This window comes from Brachyistius frenatus, unplaced genomic scaffold (assembly GCF_029030835.1).
Source record: "Brachyistius frenatus isolate BFR_SWC_R1_liver_20210118 unplaced genomic scaffold, ASM2903083v1 Contig_50, whole genome shotgun sequence".
In the NCBI taxonomy this organism is placed as follows: Eukaryota; Metazoa; Chordata; class Actinopteri; family Embiotocidae; genus Brachyistius; species Brachyistius frenatus.
In genome coordinates, this window is record NW_027210649.1 from 1,473,868 (window position 1) to 1,491,798 (window position 17,931).

Sequence of the window (17,931 nt, forward strand, 5' to 3'; positions counted from 1 at the left end):
TTTGGCTTCTATCTGCAGCTCATGTTGCTGTCTGTGTAATTCCACTTCAAGCAAAGCTGAACACAGCCTGGTGACGGAGGCACCAAAGCCTCTGATGTTATTTTAAAGGTGTGTGTCAGTGCCTCCAAATATGTAGTGCTCTGCACTGCAGTGTCATTTCTGTGCACAAAACTGCCGTGTGCACGTTTCTTTTGCAGAGTGGATGAAAAGGAAAAAGAAGTCAACAAAGACACGGAATTGTACAAGGGATATGACCACGTTTTAATTGAAATACACTGCAAAAACTTTCACCACTTCAAACATGTCATTCAGTGCTTCACTCTGGTTGTCAAAGTAGTTATAAAATGCTTTGTTGTGCAACAACAATAATAGGAGTTTACTAACAAGACTCAATAGGACAACCTGTCAAATGAAAGGTACTGGTGCACTCTTAATAACTAATATCACTTTTAATATCACACCAGACAGTCTTTCATTTGTTTAATTCTTTAATCAGCATGCATTTAAATGTTATCTTTACTAAGTATTAAGGCAAAATACTTCACATAACAATGTTTTGTTTTTGCATTTTGTAAACAAAATTCCATTTGTACAAGAAGTCTCTTTAATTTCCCACTGCGGTCATGTTTTTGTCCTTCATCATAACACATGAAACTCCCAAAAATTCAACTCATGGCAGTGTAGTTAGACAGCAGCCTGAGCTACTGAAAAAGTGCATTGTAGTACTGATTTAATAAATGAGGATATAACCACACATACACAATCTGCACATAACAAGAGGAAGGTAAGTATAGACCACTTACAAAACATCTTTGATAATATACTGTGCTTTAATGTTAAAGTGATACACACACAATATTGGTGTAGAAATGGAGTTGCTACGATTGGGTTACATGACTCGGCATCAAAGTATGTCATACACACGCCAGCTCACGACAGTGTCAGTGTCAGTGTCACACTATGTCTCCCCTAGAAATGAGATAAAGGTGCCTTATGTTTCCCCAACAAAAACCATGTGGTTAGATTTAGGAAAAAAAACTGTCACGTGACCTCCTTCTTCGACCGTGGTCATATGTGTGTGTACTTTTCACGCCTAGGCGAGGCAAAACATGACACTGACACGGTATTCTACAAATAGATGGATGTGTGTATTACATGCTTTGGCATTATACCGGGCTGGTTTGACAGAATGCATTAAAATAATGTCTCCTTGCATTAGACTATGCACAAAAATAGCTACAACTTCAATAGGACGGTTGTGTGTTGTTTATCTCGATGGCTCATTTTGGAATCATGAAAAGGCACTTAACTTGAGAACAGACCAGAATAAACCTTTGTTTAGTGTAAAGTCACAAACGGCGCAAAACTAAAAGTAGTCCAATAAAGAAGAGGGCAGTGGGTTCCTGCAACACAATCGAGAGGGAGACAACTCCACTCAGGAAGATAATGGATGGCATCAGATTCCTGTTTACATCACGGTCAGACTGGGGCTCAGCAACCTCTGACAATGGTGCATTTTCTAATAATGCGTCAGGGGAAATATGGGGATCATCTCCCTTCTCTTCCCAGACTGAGACAGACTGAAGAGCTGAGTTTTGGCTCACCTCTGTGACACCTGTATTAACTGAGGCGCTCTCTGTGAGCTCAGGTGCCGGCGGAGCTTCGCCTTCTGCTCCCAGAGATGCCGGAGTTTCTGCCACAGGAGACAAAAGTGGAGGCGTACTGCCTTCAGGATATGCTGCACACCTGGTGGAACCTTCTGATAATCCTTCCACAAATTCACTCAATCCCACTGCAACGTCTCTCTCGAATCCCAGAGTCGCACTGGGGGAAGAGATACGCTCAGCAGGCAGTTCAAGACAAGGACGACTGCCTGGTTTTTCGGTCGATCCATCCACTCCTGTCACTGAACACAGATTTGTCTCTGTAGGAAGAAGACTCATGCAAGAAGCCTCTGGTGCAGGGATTTCCTCCGTGCCGGCCTGGGAGTTGTCGGATCTCGGTTTGGACTCTTGTTGTGGAGTAGGAGTTGCAGCAGGCAGCGGTGCAGAGGGACTACTGTCTACGGGCTGCTCTGACGTTTGGTCGCCTAATTCCCAGTGGAGTCTGGGTAAAGGCTGTGACTTATTTGGCTGGACGGATTCGCTGGCACAGAGCACAAAGGACAAATTCGTTTGAAGTGCGGTTTCGGAAGACGGACAAGGGAATTGTTCATGTGGGAATACAGCGTGAGTGGACGGCGAGCCATCAACAGATGGAAGTTCTTGGTTGGATGGGACAGAGGAACCAGATGAGTGAACTGCAGTCTGTTAAAGGAAAACAGTGAGATAACAGTGACAGCTAGGACAGTGGAAGGACAAGGTGCAAAGGTTTGTGTTTATAAATGTTGCACACTGAAGGTAGAAAAGCATTTCACTGCATACTAATGCTTTTCAGTGAGATGGAACCCATGCTGACACAGTAACTATGAGGATATGCAAACAAAACATGAACAGTATGACAGGCTTGACTGACACTTTTAGCAAATATTTTTGACAAAAACGTATGTTCTAATGCACTGATCGCCTGTCAGATGTAAAAAAAAACAAGAATTACATATTTTAAAGTTTCCTTCCTTTAACTGCAAGAGAAGAATAAGAGATGTGCAGTTTTTCATAATTATTTCATCCTCAAGTTTATCGAGTATATTTCTGCATATTTGCACAAACTAAACTGGGTGGTTGTTTATCCTTTGAACAGCAGGAACAGAACTAATGTCATCCCTAAAAATACTTATTTTTTCGTTTTCATTTGGCTTTATTCGAAAAGGGAAATTGCCAGTCATGTAGAAAAGAGCTTTTCCTGCTCTGAGGCTGCTGTGACAAACACTCAAGGTCATATCAAGATGAAACCAACACAATATAAAACCAAAAGACAGATAAGGAAAACGGCACCACGAACACAAAATGCAGGCGCAAGACATAAAATACAAATAACAGAAAGGTTACGATAGAGCAGGTCGGTGTAGATATACTGTAGATGAATATTTTAAGACTTTAACATAATATATTCTATATCATCATGTTTCCAGAGAAAAATTTAAGAATTATAAAAGTTCTGAGTTTAAAACATTTTTAACAAGTCATCACTACAGATATAATTTCTCATGCAGTAATTATTTTTACCGGAGTTCTCTGTTTCATAACTTTACAGCAATTCATAATTCCCAAGAAGCCCGTTTTCAGTTCTGTGATCAAACTTACAGTGTAATCAATCAAAAAATGACTTTGTTTCACCACAATATTTTAAAAAGCTTCAGGGAAACCAAACTTTTGTGCACAATTCAGCAAGTGAACAATTGAAACTGTGGTTACTGGTAATTACCACATTTATTCTGACCTTATTTAACTTTGAATTAGATTCTCAGATTACACTGGATGATGTATGGAACAGGGAAAACATTAATAATAGGAGGGAAGTGATTTTAATACAGAAGTTAACTGGTTCACCTTAAATTGCTCTACCAAAAGGTAAAAGCATGCATGTGAATACTGAGATGAAACAAGCATGAAGGATGAGCTGGATGAGAACATGCCCGACAGTATACATCCATATATGAGTGAGACAATAATGTTCGATCACATCATATTATTCTGATAGGAGGTGGAACATCATCATTTTTACTGAAAGGTCTGTTTGAGGTTGTTATGTTTGTGTTAGTTAGACCAAAGATAACTAAGTTTTTAATGGCTCGACACTTCCGCATGATTTTTCTGTTATCAGACTATTGAAAAGGAAGTTAATCATACATCCGTCACAAATGTATGGGATCTGTTAAAACCTACTAGTAGGTTGGTTCAGAAGTTATCAACAGCATGCAGTAGATGGCCATCGGACAATACCAGCTACTGGAGTACCGGACTGTCATTGTCACGGTAACAATGATACATTAAGTACGATTGTGCTGTGTGGGATTTAAAATGAGTCATATCAACTCTTCCATACAAAAATAAAATCTATGTAAATACCTCAGCAAAACTACAGGGGACTTCCAATACTATGTCCTTAAATAATGTAAAGACAGAGGATATAGATGTGATTAAATGTGAAAAAACATCAGTGTCCTGAATCACTTTATATTAAAAAGACATGAATTAAAACTGAAAGGGGACAAATTGAAAAGTGCACAAACATGACCAGCATGCATCCTGATACGAATAGAAAGAGAAGCTGAAAATAACATTCAGTACTCGTGCTACAGCAGTGAGAAGCGACACATTACCTAAGTTGTTGCTGAAGCTTCAATGAGCTGTGAACAATATAAACAACCAAGCCAATGATGATAAGTTTTAACAGTTGAACAAAAATGTTTGTTATGTTTTATTAGACACATGAGCTGTATAAAGAGATACAACCATTATAGCCCGCTTACCTGTTAAATGGGAATGTGTCAACAACTGCATGCAGATCAAGATCATTTAAACCTCATCGAACAAGTAGTTTGCAAAATGTGTGTCCACGGTCGGAAAACAGGCCCACATGGGACACAGAAAGTTAATAAAGAATATCTGTTGGTTTACATGTTATTCCATCAATATGTAACTTTCCCCTCACAGTGTTCCTACTTCACGCTTACCTCTACATCAATCTCCGGCTGTATGATGACTGGGAACGCCGCTGCAGGCAGGTTCAGTCCAGACTGGGAGCTCCCTGCTTCTTCTGCTGACGTGAAACAGAAAACAATTAGTTGTGAAACCCTGATTATTTTGAACAGAGGAAAAGCAATGGCATTGTTTACCAGAAAACAAACTGTCAGCAGTTTGTTCGCTACAGAATATAAAAAATATAAATAAAAAAGAGAAGAGAATAATAGTGATTATGTCATCGTGGTTATCTCGGTTTGGGCTTGAGACTTGGAGTAAGCCATTGTTACAAACTGGCAGTGTTTGAATTTACATGATAATAATGAAAGTTGCCAAAGATTTGCATTATGGGAAATGTGTTTCTTGAAGCTTGGCCTACATTACGAATAAAATCTGCTGCAGTGATTTTAACCATTTAAAAAAAAAAATCGGACTCCAGCGAGAACTTAATGATCTCTGAAATACCCCTTTAAGTAAACTCAATATACAGGAATTATCCATTCATATTAATATTACATTTTGTCTTTTTTTTTTTTTTGTCAGATGGTGAACTGACATGACAACAGTGATTTGGGACAAAAGCATTCATTGTGTACCTTCCTCCTTTTTGTGCTCGTCATCTGAATCTAATTCATCATACATACTGAAAGAAAAGAGAGATGTTTGGGTTATAACAGAATATTAAGGCCACTCAGCAGTACATACTTTAATGCAACATATAAAAAAAATGTCTCTATGATTTCACACTTCTACACACATAGAGCAATTAAATCCTCAAATATGAGACTGCAGACATAGACACAAAAATTGTTGTAATGACGCAATACCTGAGGCCTAATAACACACATTGAAAATACAGAGTGGTCTAGACGGTGTTGATCTGCTGAATCATGGGAGATGCACCGGGTAAAAGAGAGCTGTTGTTTAACCTGAGTTGAGGCAGAACAGCATGACGATAGATTTACAGCCACATCTTTACTCAGACACATTTGGATTTCAAGCTCATTTGAGTCAGCTGACAAATTTGAACCATTTTCAGCTAAAATAACTGTTCATGTGGGATGAAGGTTTAAAGTGGAAGGACAGGATGGAGATCAGCACCATCATCATCACCTGTTTTGGATGATTGGACTTATTGACTGCTGATGCAGTTCAGCTGCTAATGTGCTGAATTAGCCATTATTATTGAACATTGCCGGGTCTCTTTTTGTACTGTATTGTACTATTCACTTTCTAAACAGCTGCACCAGCTGAGCAGAGTGTTTTAAGGCCAAAACCCTCAGCGATGACTCATCACTTTGGACTGTTTGTTAAAACAAAAGGTGAGGTGGAAAACTAGAGTGAGATTTTGTTGACATATGCTGCATTCAAAAGGAACTTGTGAGCTCTATGTTACAACACGGGAAGTCGTGCGCAACGTATGCTTGGTGTTTCAGTGGTTAAGTCATAAAAACCCTGTTGCTAGGCAACGGCAACATGGACTGCGTCTAGAAGCCACACAGGTGAACAATTCAGCAAGCAAACAACAGGGGGTAATGTAATGCAGGAAAATATGAGGATGTTGGGAAGATCAACATTTTTCTCAGACGTAGGATATTATCTAAATTATGAAGACAAACTCTACATGACTAAAATTACAATATATTAGCTTCACATCCAATGAAAAACTAACTTCCATGACCTTTCATCACTTCCATCGAATATTTCGAGTTCCAACGTTGTGAACACCACGAGGGGGACGTTCATATGGACTCTTCTCGTGTACACGGTAAATATAAACCCATCTGAACGCGGCATAAGTGCAAGCACCATATAAGCCAGTAGAAGTCATATTTCAGAGCTGAAATATCAAATGTAATTGTGTTTAACATTGGAAAAGGAAATGACGACAGGTGCTCCAAATCATGATGCAGAAGGGTTCACTATAAGAAGGCACCTCTGTTACCATAAGGGGGTTTGAAACATTGCCACGAGCTCAGCAATGGATGCCAAATGAAGTAAAGGTTAAGACGTGTGATAAGCATGTGACAAGAGCCGTTAATACTACTAGTATGGCGCATCCAGTTGTATATCACAAGGGCAGGTTTTAAAACCTGACGCAGATTTGACAGACCGTCACTGGTCTGGTGATGTAAAACCATCATTTTCTGTGCTCTGCACACTCAGGTAATTTTTTTATGTTCCTTTATAGCAAGCGCAGTGTCTTCGATAATAATTACAACAGCAAGCTTTGTAAGTTTTCAGAGAAATCTACTCCTTGTTTCTGAAAGAAGCTGACATAAAGATTTTCTTTATGCATTTAAAGGTCACATTTAAGATGTCAGGTTTCTCTGGCCAAAGACACTCTGGCACATGCCTGGTCCAAACCTCGACCTCAACCTGACATTGTAGAAAAAAACGGAGTTTGATGTGAATATATAGGCAGAAGACTGTTACCTGAGGTGGATATGTTTTGGTTAAATGTAAACCAAACTTTCAAAGCTGAAACTAAACTATGTGTAATTAATATTAACGCACAATAATAAATTGAAGTGTCTAGACTTGTTTCATCCCCATAATAACCTTTCCTCCCACTGGCTGCCTTGTTAATATCTTAAAAATCCAATTATCACTTAACTTCAAAGCACCTAATCAATCTGTAATGGCTGCTATGGAGAAGGTGTGATCCATTTTATGCTCCCCAAAACTTGTGACTCATCCGTCCCTAACAGCCCATCTGGGTCCTTCCAAACAGCTGCAGCAGCAAAGACCTACATGACAACCACACCACACAGTTTACTCCTTTTATAGGTCCTCACAACTATGTCTTCTGCCTCTGTCACTGCACATTGTGAGACTCATCACGCTCTCTCATGGTAATGCTTTAATAAATCTGGGGTTTAGATGGCTTTAATAGAGTACAGAAGTAAGCAAAGTGGGCCAGTGTCTAATTACAAAAGGGAGAGAAGCCAATGTGTTCCTTTCAAATTGCTCCGCTCCCCAATGACTCTGATAGAAAAGGTCAGAGGTAAATTTCCATGCAGGGAAACGCCAGGGCTGAAAACGACACCTGACCTTTGCCTATTTTGATCGCCCGACACACCACTGGGTGAATGGCATTCAGCGGAGGGAGAGCACTCTCCAAAAAAATCTGTTCCACATCTCACTGTATATTGGAAAGTGCAAAACCGGACATAGAAAAACTCCTAACTAGGCGCCTTCCACACTGTGTTTGTGCACTCATTATGTAACCGACTGTGTAACTTTGTTTATTAACACTCTGCTCTGCTTTAGTCTGGAGGTCTCGCTGTGCTAAATGCAGTCGCTGTGCACAACCATTGACTAAGACTAAATACTTTTTTCATTCGTAAGTAAGTCTTTGCTAGGTCTATCCCTGCCTCTTAATGATTTGATGACTAACCTTGCCCAAAGTACTTTCTATATGAATCCGTTATTGGGAATGTTAGCATCCTAAATTCCTCATTTATTAGAAGGAGGGACAGCTTGCAAGGCCTTAATAATGTGACTTAAGTTTGATGAACAACAATCTGTGGATGTCTGAGGACAGAGAGATCTCAGGCAGACAATAGCCAAGTATTGCACAAACAGCTTGCAGAGTCCAAACAGCCAAAACATTAAACAGGTGAAGCTTTTAAATGTCAGACAACAGCCCAGCAAAAATCCTTTATAAGGATTATAATGTTTAGGTGTTATTCAGTCTGATTCAGAGGTGTTGGTTTACTTTAATGGTCATGTTGGAGACTGTATGTTGTGCTGCTGTTGCACTGTCCTGAGTTTCAAAGAGAAGTGTTCCTAATATTTCGTCAATCCACTTAATTTGATTGTGAGGGCACAAAATATTAGAAACACCTCTCAGTATAAACCAGTACAGTTCAACAGCAACTCAAATTGCACTCTCCAAAATCATCAATGAAATAAATCAACACCTCCCAATCAGCTTTAATAATAACTGAACATTGGAGTTTTTATGAAAGGATGATTCATTTCTGGGCTGCTTTATTATGCTTAATGCTTCACCAGTCAGTGGTTTTCATGTTTTAACTGACAGGTGTATCATTAGCCTTTGGTCTGCATCTGATAAACCTGACAGTACATGTACCTGTACGCTTTAGGAAGTCTCAGGATACTTCTTAACTGTTGTGTGTCCACGTTTGTCTGATCTGGAGCCTCTTCATAGGACAGGAGCAGAGTTATCACGTAGTTCATAGAGGAGTTATTAGCCCAGTAATCACCATCAGATGTTTCATAGCGAACCACAAACTCAATACGAGAGCCATCTGTGATATAAGGTGGTGCAAAGGACAGCTTGAAGGAGAACCGGTCAGTGTCCCCATCGTTAGATCCCTGGACATACTCTGCTGGGTGATCATAGTAAGTAGCCCAGTTGTCCATGGTCGATCTGATATAAACTGCTTTGTGGAAGGAGATGTTCAGGACTCGCACTACCCCACTGAAGGCAAGTGGCTCATTCTCCACTGGACACATCTGCTCCACCTCCACTTTGTGAGTGCGCACAGCCTGCAGCAGGGCACTGCCGTCGGGCGCGTTAAACTCTGGGTACACACGATAGGTCGGTTCTCGCTCTGGTTTTCGATACTTTGCCTCCTCTTCATCCCACTTTGCACTTTCCTCTTCTTCGTCCGAATCAAAGGCAACAAATTCCTTCACATCCACCAGATCTCCACCTGTTGTATCGGCAAATGACACTCTCTTTCCGGCAGACAGCGCCAAGTGGATCCGCATGTACTCAGCGGTCTCGTCGTAGATGGACTGGCCTCGCTTTCTGGGCACCGGGGAGCATCTCGGGATCAGGTGGACGTCCTCGGTGTCATCATCTTCATCATCCTCATCATTATTCTTTTCCTCCGCGTCCATAGGTGACCGACCCCTTGCTTCCACGGCTGAATTGCCGGTTTTAATCGTAGTAAAAAGGCCCTCTTGACTTGGTATGGTTAAAAAAGACATGTTTGCAGAAGTGTACACTGAAGAAAGCCTTGCGCTGGAACGAGTACATATGGCGTCTCCAAAAAAAAAAAAAACCACTACCAAATACTCATGGTTTGCGCAGCAGTGGCCAGTGTCGATCCAGCGCGGTCGCAGCGTTACGCACAGAGCCTCTACACACACTCAACGACTGGCGTTAAATGTCACCCATGGAAAACTTGTATTGACTGCCCGCCCTTGTGATGCGGTATCCCCTGGTTTACGTGACTTTATGCATCGCGGTTTGACTGCTGTCGCGGAAGCAGCAGCCTCTAAATTTAGCACTGACCTACCGTGCCCCAAATTTCTTTTTAAGTTGGTATAATCCTGTGACTCCCCCTTGTTCTGTTTGGTTCGCTCTGGCTAAACGCCCACTACAGGCAAAAATATCATATTGGCTGTTTGCCAACCTTAATGAGATGACACATTTTTAAATCGATTTACAGACACCACGGGTGTTTATTAAAACATCTGCAGACACCGTCAGGTGAAAGTTATTATTTCAGGACAGAGATGTGCAAATACTCCAGCTGCAAGCCTAAATTCACCACAGGCTTACAGGATAAGTCATGATTGTCTGGTGTTTGTGCAAGTTGATTCCACTGCCCCGCTGAAAGATTTGTCATCCAATACTGTTTGCACTGCTGTCATTGTAATTTAATGCCACTTCAGTCACAATAATATGTATTATTTAAGACAAAGATCGAATGATACAATGATGATTTTATGAGTATTTTTTTTCTTCCTTATGAGGTATCATCGAGATTTGCTGACTTTTGTCTGAATCTGGCCCAGTTTACACTGATTATGTGATTTATTTATTTATTTTTCCATACCTGTCCTGTAACTGGGGATAAAAGAAGCTTGGTTGAGGGGACTACGTGTCGCCTTTCTTGCCACTGTTTTTCCCCCTCATAACATGTCCGTACCACATAGGCTGTTAAACGTCTCAAGACGTTCAGGCTCATCTTCCACCTCAATTGATTTCGCAGGGAAATAAAGTGAAATCTTTATTTACAGCAGGCTTGTTGTTTGTGTAACAGCACGTTCCTTTATTTGAATATCACAGTCTGAACGTTAAACAAACAGTCTATTTTGGATGTAAACGTAAAATATATATATATATATCCTTTTTTTGGTGCCATATTAGCATTAAAAAAGTATTTAAAAAAAAAGGGGTCATATTACACTAATCTTTCTGTGAGCATGCCCCGCTGTTTCTTTGTTTACTATTTTGAAAATACAAACTATATTTTTCCCTTTTAAATAAATATTAAGGGTTAAGCTTGTTCAACTATTACATTAGCTCTTGAATTATGATATATATATATATATATATATATATATATATATATATATATATATATATTACACGCACTGACGCCGATTTCCTCACGACGCTATTGTTTTTATTTATTTTTTTCCTGCGCGCGCAGTTATCCCGCCGCTCCAGATCCATTACCGTGTAAACACACCCTTGCACGTGATTGGCGGAGACGTTTTTAGCGCGGCGTGCCGCAGCCAATCAGGGGATTGTTTTTCCTGTCACGTCGTTTGGAGCAGATAGCAAGCTAACGGATAATGCGAATATAAACTTAAGATATATATATATATAAAAAAAAAACGCGAAATCGTAGCTGATGGCGAACGAGCGCGGGAGGATTTGATTATTTTTTTCCACGGACTCTTTCCGGTTGGGATTTTATCCGTCAAAAAGCGCGGCGCCGCCGTCACCGCGAGGACACGAGAATTGTGTAACGCGAGCTAACTGATGTTAGCAGCAGAGGGCTAATTTTTTTTTTTTTTTTTAACAAGGCCGCGGAGAAACACGAGAAGTGCTTCCTGTTGTAGCTTCATTGAGAATGTAGGCTGCTTTACGGTCCCCCCCTCCCCCCCCCCCCCCAGGTATTTACAATCACAAACGTTGACCCGCGTTAGATTAGTTCAGCGTTTTTTTTTAAGTTTTTTATTTTCTTTTTATTCCCCCCCCCCCCTCCTCCTCCTCCTTCCTCCCCCTCTCCTCCTCCCAAGAGCTCGTGGGGCTACCTAGCTGGTTCAGCTAGCTAGCTAGCTAAAAGCATGAACGAAGTGATGGACCGCAAACAGTCCGCCGACTCCGCGTCGAGGAAACGGTGTCCGTCACCGGACCGGGACGACGACGGCGGCGGCGCGGCGGTTCCCAGCAAGTCCTTAAAAGTAAGCGACGAGTCGGGCGAAGCCGGAGTCACTTCGGAAAGTTTCAAGAACAGCGAAGCCGAAAGTAGAGAAGCGGCTGGGAGCGAGAGTCGGTCGAAAGACGGCGAGGACAAACCGGCTGCTGCGCCGAAGGACCGGGGTCCGGGCGGCGCGGACGGCCCCGGCTCGCAGCCCGTCAACAGCTCCGGCGCCGACCGCGACGACGCCGGCAAAGCGCAGCGGTCCTCGGATGTTCAGGGATCTGCCCATGCGAAGGAAAAAGCAGCAACGAAGCAGCTTCCCTCGACTCCTCTGGACTCGGCGGCCATCGCGGCCGCCGAGGCGCTTGCCAGTCTCACGGGAGGAGACGGAGAAGACAGCCGAGAGACTCCTTGCTCGTCTGAAAAGGCTAATAAACAGGTGAAACAGGGGAGTAAGTTCAAGCAACGCGGGGGCCACCAGTCCTCAAAAGTGGGCTCTAAAACGCAGGCGGCGGCCGCAGACAGTTCCACATCTGTGCACAGCACGGACAGAGAAGATGCGGACGACATGCCTGAAGCGGACGAAGGGGATGAATCCATATCCGGATCTTCCTCCACACCCAGCTCGTCTTTCCCGTCAGACAATGAGGACAATGATGATGGCGAGTGCGCCATCGTGTCGGTTAAGATGGCCCCAGAGATGAGGCAGTCGGTGGCTCTCCTGGCGCAAGTTCAGATGAGGCTGGAAGCTCTGGAGAAAAAAAGCGCCCGGCTTCACCAGCGGCTGGAGCTGAAGATCAGTCGTCAGCGGCGGCCACATCTTGATCAGAGAAGCTCCATCACGAAAACAATCCCCGGCTTTTGGGTCACAGCTGTATCCTTCAAAAGGAAAAGTGTCTCTGCAAACACTCTTCGTTCCTGGTTTGTGTCTGGAGTGTTTAAAATGACCGTGTGTTTTGTTTTTCTTAACCCGGATTTCGCCAGCTGTTGAACCATCCTCATCTCTCAGCCCACATCGATGAGACCGACGAAGACGCACTGAGCTACATGACCGATCTCGAGGTAGGACGTGTTGCTGTGGTGCTCTTGCAAATCCTGCAGTTGCATAGTGCGAAACTCCCACCTTATTCTCCTGTCTTTCCCAGATCGAGTCCTTCAAGAATAACAAACTGGGCCACCGGATTCGCTTCCACTTCAGACGGAACCCGTACTTCCAGAACAACATCATTATGAAGGAGCTGCACCTCGGGATGGGAGGTAAAGATAGACGTGGTAATTCAGTCAAGGCATAGCTGCCGTGCACAATAAATGTCCATGTTTGCGCGAGTCACACTTTGCATTTTGACTCTGAAATATAATGGTTGATCTGATGCGCTGCTGAAAGCGGCTTATGTTCCCGACCTACTCTGAATCTCATTGAGTTACTGTTGTTGTTTACAAACTAAAAACTGAGAAATAACTTATTTTGTTGAAATTGTATGTTTTTGAAATGAATAATGAAATATTTTTTTTTAGTGTTTTGTCGTATCATCTAGAACATCGTTATCTTGGATAGACACTGAAATATCATGATATTATTTTAGAGCCACATTGCCCACTATTTAATCCAAAACACAAAATTCAGTCATATTTTGGAGACAAATATCACAAAAACAATTTGGAACATTTTCTTGAGCAACCGAAAAATAAAAAGTTTAATAAATTTGTCAACTTCAAACCAACATTTTTCAAACAGTGCAGCTGCACAGTAAAACACAGGATATAGTAAGAATATTCTAGTTGTTGCATTTTTTTTTGCGCCTGTAAATGTGGATTGAGAGACTATTATATTACTACGATAACAACACACTGCAAATCTCCCAAACATGATGTTAAGCCTCTGTTTGTGATGTCAAGCGCTTCAGATAATGCTAACTAGGATGTACGTGGCCATTAGATTCGGTATCAACCTCTGATCCTAGCTGCTTATGTTTTTTAGGATCTCCCATGTCCTTCTCCAACCCAATCCTGTGGCATCGTGGACACAACCTGACGGCCCACAGCGAACCCAGGAAGTCGTCTCGCGGGGTTTACGAGACTTTTTTCAGTTGGTTCAGTGACCACAGCAACCCGGGACAGGATGACGTGGCGCAGGTGCAAATCACTATACCCTTATAATGATATCATTACATTTCATTTAGCTGACGCTTTTATCCGATGGTACACCATCGGGAGCAATTTAGGGTTCAGTGTCTTGCTCAAGGACACTTAGGCATGTGGACAAGAGGATCGAACCACCAACCTTCCGATTAGTGTGCAACCCACTCTACCGACTGAGCCACAGCCTCCCTATATCACTTTATGGTCATAGATTATATTGACGCTTTGATTCATTAACTGGGGTCTCTGTTGTTGTTTTTTTGTAAGCATGTTCCTTAATTCCTATCATTATGGTGCCAGCTGGTAGCTAGAATAAGATTAAAGTCTGAATACTTCAACAAAATCTTATAATCTGAGTGAAAAGCAACAGATCTCCAGTGTGTTTTTGAAAATATTACCCCAAATAATTGGCAGACGTGAACACATTTATATTTTTCTCCACCAGATATAAAGGATCATTTTTCAACCAGGAAACTTATAATGTGTATATGTGCTATATGGTACACAAAGCTTTGTCTATGATTTGCAGAAATGTGCATGATGTACTGAAACCCGAGAGAACTTCCAAACATATTGACTTGAAATGTGTTGAAATGACCTTTCGTGCCGGTGTTTAGATACTCAAGGACGACCTGTACAGAGACCCTCTGAGATACTACCTCACTCCTCTGTGGGAACCGAGGGAGAACGGCAGGTAAAACAAACACATCCTCACACTGTCTTGTGTATTCAAGCTGCTGACACACACACACACACACACACACACACACACACACACACACACACACACACACACACACACACACACACACACACACACACACTGTCATGTGCAGTCAGTGGACAACCCACTTATTAAGCTGTAAATTCTAGAAATATTCTCAGCCCCAGTGCCCTGAAATTATAGCTCATGTGTCAACGTTCACAGTTTCCTGATTTAAAAAAAAAAAAAAAAAATTAAGTTGGTAAGACGAGGTGGGATACATACCGAAACAATGAGTGTGTTTAATGTTAACGTGGACGTGTGTGTGTGTGTGTGTGTGTGTGTAAATTTCTTCTTTATTTTTGGGGGGTTTTACAGCAGTGGTGGCACCGGGGCCAGAGCAGCGGACAACGGCAACGGAGACGACTGTGTGGTGATCTCTGACTCCGATGATGAGCCCGGTGAGGAGACGCCTGCTGAGGCTGAGCAAGGCCACGGTAGGGAGGAGGAAGAAGAGGAAGAAGAAGAGGAGGAAGAAGAAGAGGAGGAAGAAGAGGAGGAGGACAGGGCACCTAGTGCAGGTCAGTAAAACCTCAAATTATACAGGTCCATATTTTAAGCCCTTTTTTTTTTTTTTAGCTTGTTTTAAAAGCGGATGTCTGCAGATGGCGTTCCAAGAGAAGTTGTTGTCAAATGTTTGTGTATCATAATCCAATATTTGCTTTTGCTGATGTTGTAAACGAGACGCTGAGGTTTTTTTTTTTTAGAAATGAGTTCACTGGGTTGTGTTGTAGCTGTAAAATGTCTTGAGTAATGCGGGCTAAACTGAATAGACAGGAAATATCTCCTCCTCAGATGAGAGCCCAGTGGAGGAGGAGGAGGATGGTGGAGAAATTGTAATTGACGGTAAGACATCACTCTTAACAGCGGTGTTACAAATTCACCATTATCACGAATTATCAGAGGGAGGTTGGGGAACTTGTGTCGTGGCAGCTCATCTTCTTTTTCACATTTTCTTCTTTTTCCGCTCATAGTATTTTTTTTTTATGGAGAGTTTTTTTGAATAATCACAACCATCCTTTGAAATTATTACCGTCCTATTTTTGTCCCGCAGGCTCTGATGACAGTGACCAGGAGGAAGAGGAGGAGGAGGAAGAGGATGACGAGGCCTAAGAAAAACGTGAAAATTAAATGAGGTATATGTTGAAGAAGGCGAATCACCGTAGGGACCAGAGACCAGGGAGATGAAGAGGATGTTCAGTCGACTAACAGAGCAAATATTGAATCCTTCTTCCTGATGTTAGTCATTTTTATGCACAGAATATCATTTTTGTTGTTGTTTTTATACCTAAAATACACAGAAGCTATTTAAATCAGGGTTAACTGTAATAATAAAGCCAAGGCAGCAGGTTTCCCCTCTATTTTATAAAGTCGGTACTGTGTATTCTGATGTACTTTGATTCACTTTTTGCAAAAAAAAATTTGTTTTCTAACTGAGCTCTTGGGCATATTATGCCCATGAGTTCATACAAGGAGTGTTTCTCTATTTAATGAGGATCATTGTACACCATATATTTGAGATTTTGATTGCAACTACTTGGTGGCATACAATTTTTTTTGCATTGCTAATTCTTTAATTACATAACACTGAAACTTTCGGAGGCATTATTAATAGTCATTTCAAGTCGAGGAAGTTTTTAGAATTGACACGTGACAAGGTAAATATGTCGCAAGCTAAATTTGACATAATGACAGTACATTTCAGATGCACTGAGTACTGAACCAAAATTTGTTCTCAGGGATGATCATGTTGGTAGTTGTGTTGCAAGAACCTTATGGATTTTCAGACATTCACACACTCTGGTTATTGTTGGTTGTGTATAAAGAAAAGTGTACTCTACTGTAGTAAATAGGAACAGTTCTTGTTTTAATAGAATACCTGTGTTTTCTCCCGACTCTAATGTTCTGTCTCGTCACACACCGACCTCCAACCCTGTTAACAACCTGTACACCATCTCTGATGTTTGAAATCATCGTGTAGTTTGACCAATGTTTCCGTGGATTCCTACATTTTTGTAACACGCTCCTACAATAAGTAAAGTTTTGTATTTTCTTTTCTTTAGATTTGAACTTAATTTGAATTTGCTTTCTAAAACATTTAAGGTTTATTTTCTTGTAATGTGTTTAAGATTTCTTATTGTTAAAACTATGATTATTTATTACATAGTTTTTCTACACATCCGCATTATGGCATGCCTTTGAGCACAAAGTGTCAGACAGGAATGGTTACTTTACTTACAAAGCTGTGTAGAGGAACTAATTTGCTGTGCAGTGTCAGTAAATGTTAAATTCACAGCAGTGTCATGAGTTGCACTGTAACAAAACTAGTCTTTGTATTTGCTTACTTTTCTTAGCAATGAACCTGTAAATAGTACTTCAGCATTGTCTTTTGGAAAAGACAATACATGTTTAGTCATGGATAAATTTATCAAAATAATCTGGATTTTTTTCATAAACATGATCAGAAAGTTATATTTTGTGTGCTGTGTTTTATAGAACACTGTAGTTACAGATACCTACTTGTTTGTTGCTTTGGTTGGTTTTGTTTGCTTAAAGATAAATGTCCACCTTTTGGCTCAGACCTAATAAAATAGACAGTTGTTTCACATCGTTGTCTGTGCTTTACATTTACAGTAGCAATCTGCAACAAAGATACAGCAACAACAACAACAAATTCCCGGCGCACAGTCGTCTCGGCTTGTATTTTTTTTAAATTTCATCCTCACACGTTGACATCATCCTTTAACCCTGAGACTATATCTGCAATGATCTTTGACCTCTCTGGGAACCAGCGACTCAGCTCTGGATTCCACTGGTCATCATCACACCTTTACCTGTATGTGTCTCAGCCTCACAGAAAATAAAAAACAATGTTTTCTGTGCAGTGAGCTCACTGAAGTGGAATCTATACACGAAACAGCCACAAGATGGCAGCAGAGTGCAGCCTATTAGCATATATCTGGTGTTAAACTAGCTGCAAGTTTTAGTTATGAGTAAATACACTGTCATATTTGTACTTTAATGACATTGTTTAAGCTTTCAGATGTGCATAAATGAGAACTGGTTCAATTTGATCTAAACACATCAGGTACTCCCTGTACAGCATTATAAGCGAGACTTATTATACAGCCATCTCTGACATGTTTGGCTGCAACACATTCCTCCCGAAGAGAGGAATCAAACAAAAGCCCCTGAAATACAGCTGTTCTTTAATGTATCCCCTCTTTGATATGACGGCAGTGTGTGATATCACTGACATTTCAAATGT

The 17,931-nt window shown here is 41.3% G+C and overlaps 2 protein-coding genes across 7 annotated transcripts; one reads left to right on the top strand and one right to left on the bottom strand.

Annotated features, from left to right (window-relative positions):
- Nucleotides 1-238: 238 nt before the first annotated feature.
- Nucleotides 239-10,355, bottom strand: LOC138624283 (protein phosphatase 1 regulatory subunit 3A-like). Of its 3 annotated transcripts, XM_069704315.1 has the most exons (5): nucleotides 8,722-10,355; nucleotides 5,219-5,265; nucleotides 4,616-4,701; nucleotides 4,262-4,288; nucleotides 2,219-2,306 (listed from the first exon to the last, which is right to left on the bottom strand). In XM_069704315.1, the coding sequence occupies exons 1-4, from the start codon at nucleotides 9,585-9,587 to the stop codon at nucleotides 4,262-4,264; spliced, it is 1,026 nt and encodes a 341-aa protein (XP_069560416.1). In that variant the 5' UTR covers nucleotides 9,588-10,355; the 3' UTR covers nucleotides 2,219-2,306. The 3 variants fall into 3 exon arrangements, with proteins under 3 accessions (XP_069560415.1, XP_069560414.1, XP_069560416.1); XM_069704314.1 differs by lacking the exon at nucleotides 4,262-4,288 and having other exon boundaries at nucleotides 239-2,306; nucleotides 4,616-4,698; nucleotides 8,722-10,353; XM_069704313.1 differs by lacking the exon at nucleotides 4,262-4,288 and having other exon boundaries at nucleotides 239-2,306; nucleotides 8,722-10,353.
- A 1,254-nt stretch (nucleotides 10,356-11,609) lies between these two features.
- Nucleotides 11,610-17,269, top strand: tspy (testis specific protein Y-linked). Of its 4 annotated transcripts, none has more exons than XM_069704317.1 (8): nucleotides 11,610-12,635; nucleotides 12,746-12,823; nucleotides 12,907-13,033; nucleotides 13,740-13,894; nucleotides 14,518-14,594; nucleotides 14,985-15,184; nucleotides 15,459-15,509; nucleotides 15,718-17,269. In XM_069704317.1, the coding sequence occupies exons 1-8, from the start codon at nucleotides 11,685-11,687 to the stop codon at nucleotides 15,774-15,776; spliced, it is 1,698 nt and encodes a 565-aa protein (XP_069560418.1). In that variant the 5' UTR covers nucleotides 11,610-11,684; the 3' UTR covers nucleotides 15,777-17,269. The 4 variants fall into 4 exon arrangements, with proteins under 4 accessions (XP_069560418.1, XP_069560417.1, XP_069560421.1 ...); XM_069704316.1 differs by having other exon boundaries at nucleotides 11,612-12,635; nucleotides 14,982-15,184; XM_069704319.1 differs by having other exon boundaries at nucleotides 11,613-12,635; nucleotides 12,907-13,018; nucleotides 14,982-15,184.
- Nucleotides 17,270-17,931: the final 662 nt, after the last annotated feature.

What these genes read in the sequence shown, in the direction of transcription:
- LOC138624283 (XM_069704313.1), bottom strand. Translation starts at nt 9,587, where the DNA reads ATGTCTTTTTTAACCATACCAAGTCAAGAGGGCCTTTTTACTACGATT. An exon ending in AGACTTCCTAAAGCGTACAG is followed by an intron (nt 5,266 to 8,721) that starts GTACATGTACTG and finishes CTTTTCTTTCAG; the next exon opens with TATGTATGATGAATTAGATT. An exon ending in AGCCGGAGATTGATGTAGAG is followed by an intron (nt 2,307 to 4,615) that starts GTAAGCGTGAAG and finishes TTCCTTTAACAG; the next exon opens with ACTGCAGTTCACTCATCTGG.
- tspy (XM_069704316.1), top strand. Translation starts at nt 11,685, where the DNA reads ATGAACGAAGTGATGGACCGCAAACAGTCCGCCGACTCCGCGTCGAGG. An exon ending in GGGAGGTAAAGATAGACGTG is followed by an intron (nt 13,034 to 13,739) that starts GTAATTCAGTCA and finishes TATGTTTTTTAG; the next exon opens with GATCTCCCATGTCCTTCTCC. An exon ending in GGACAGGGCACCTAGTGCAG is followed by an intron (nt 15,185 to 15,458) that starts GTCAGTAAAACC and finishes TCTCCTCCTCAG; the next exon opens with ATGAGAGCCCAGTGGAGGAG.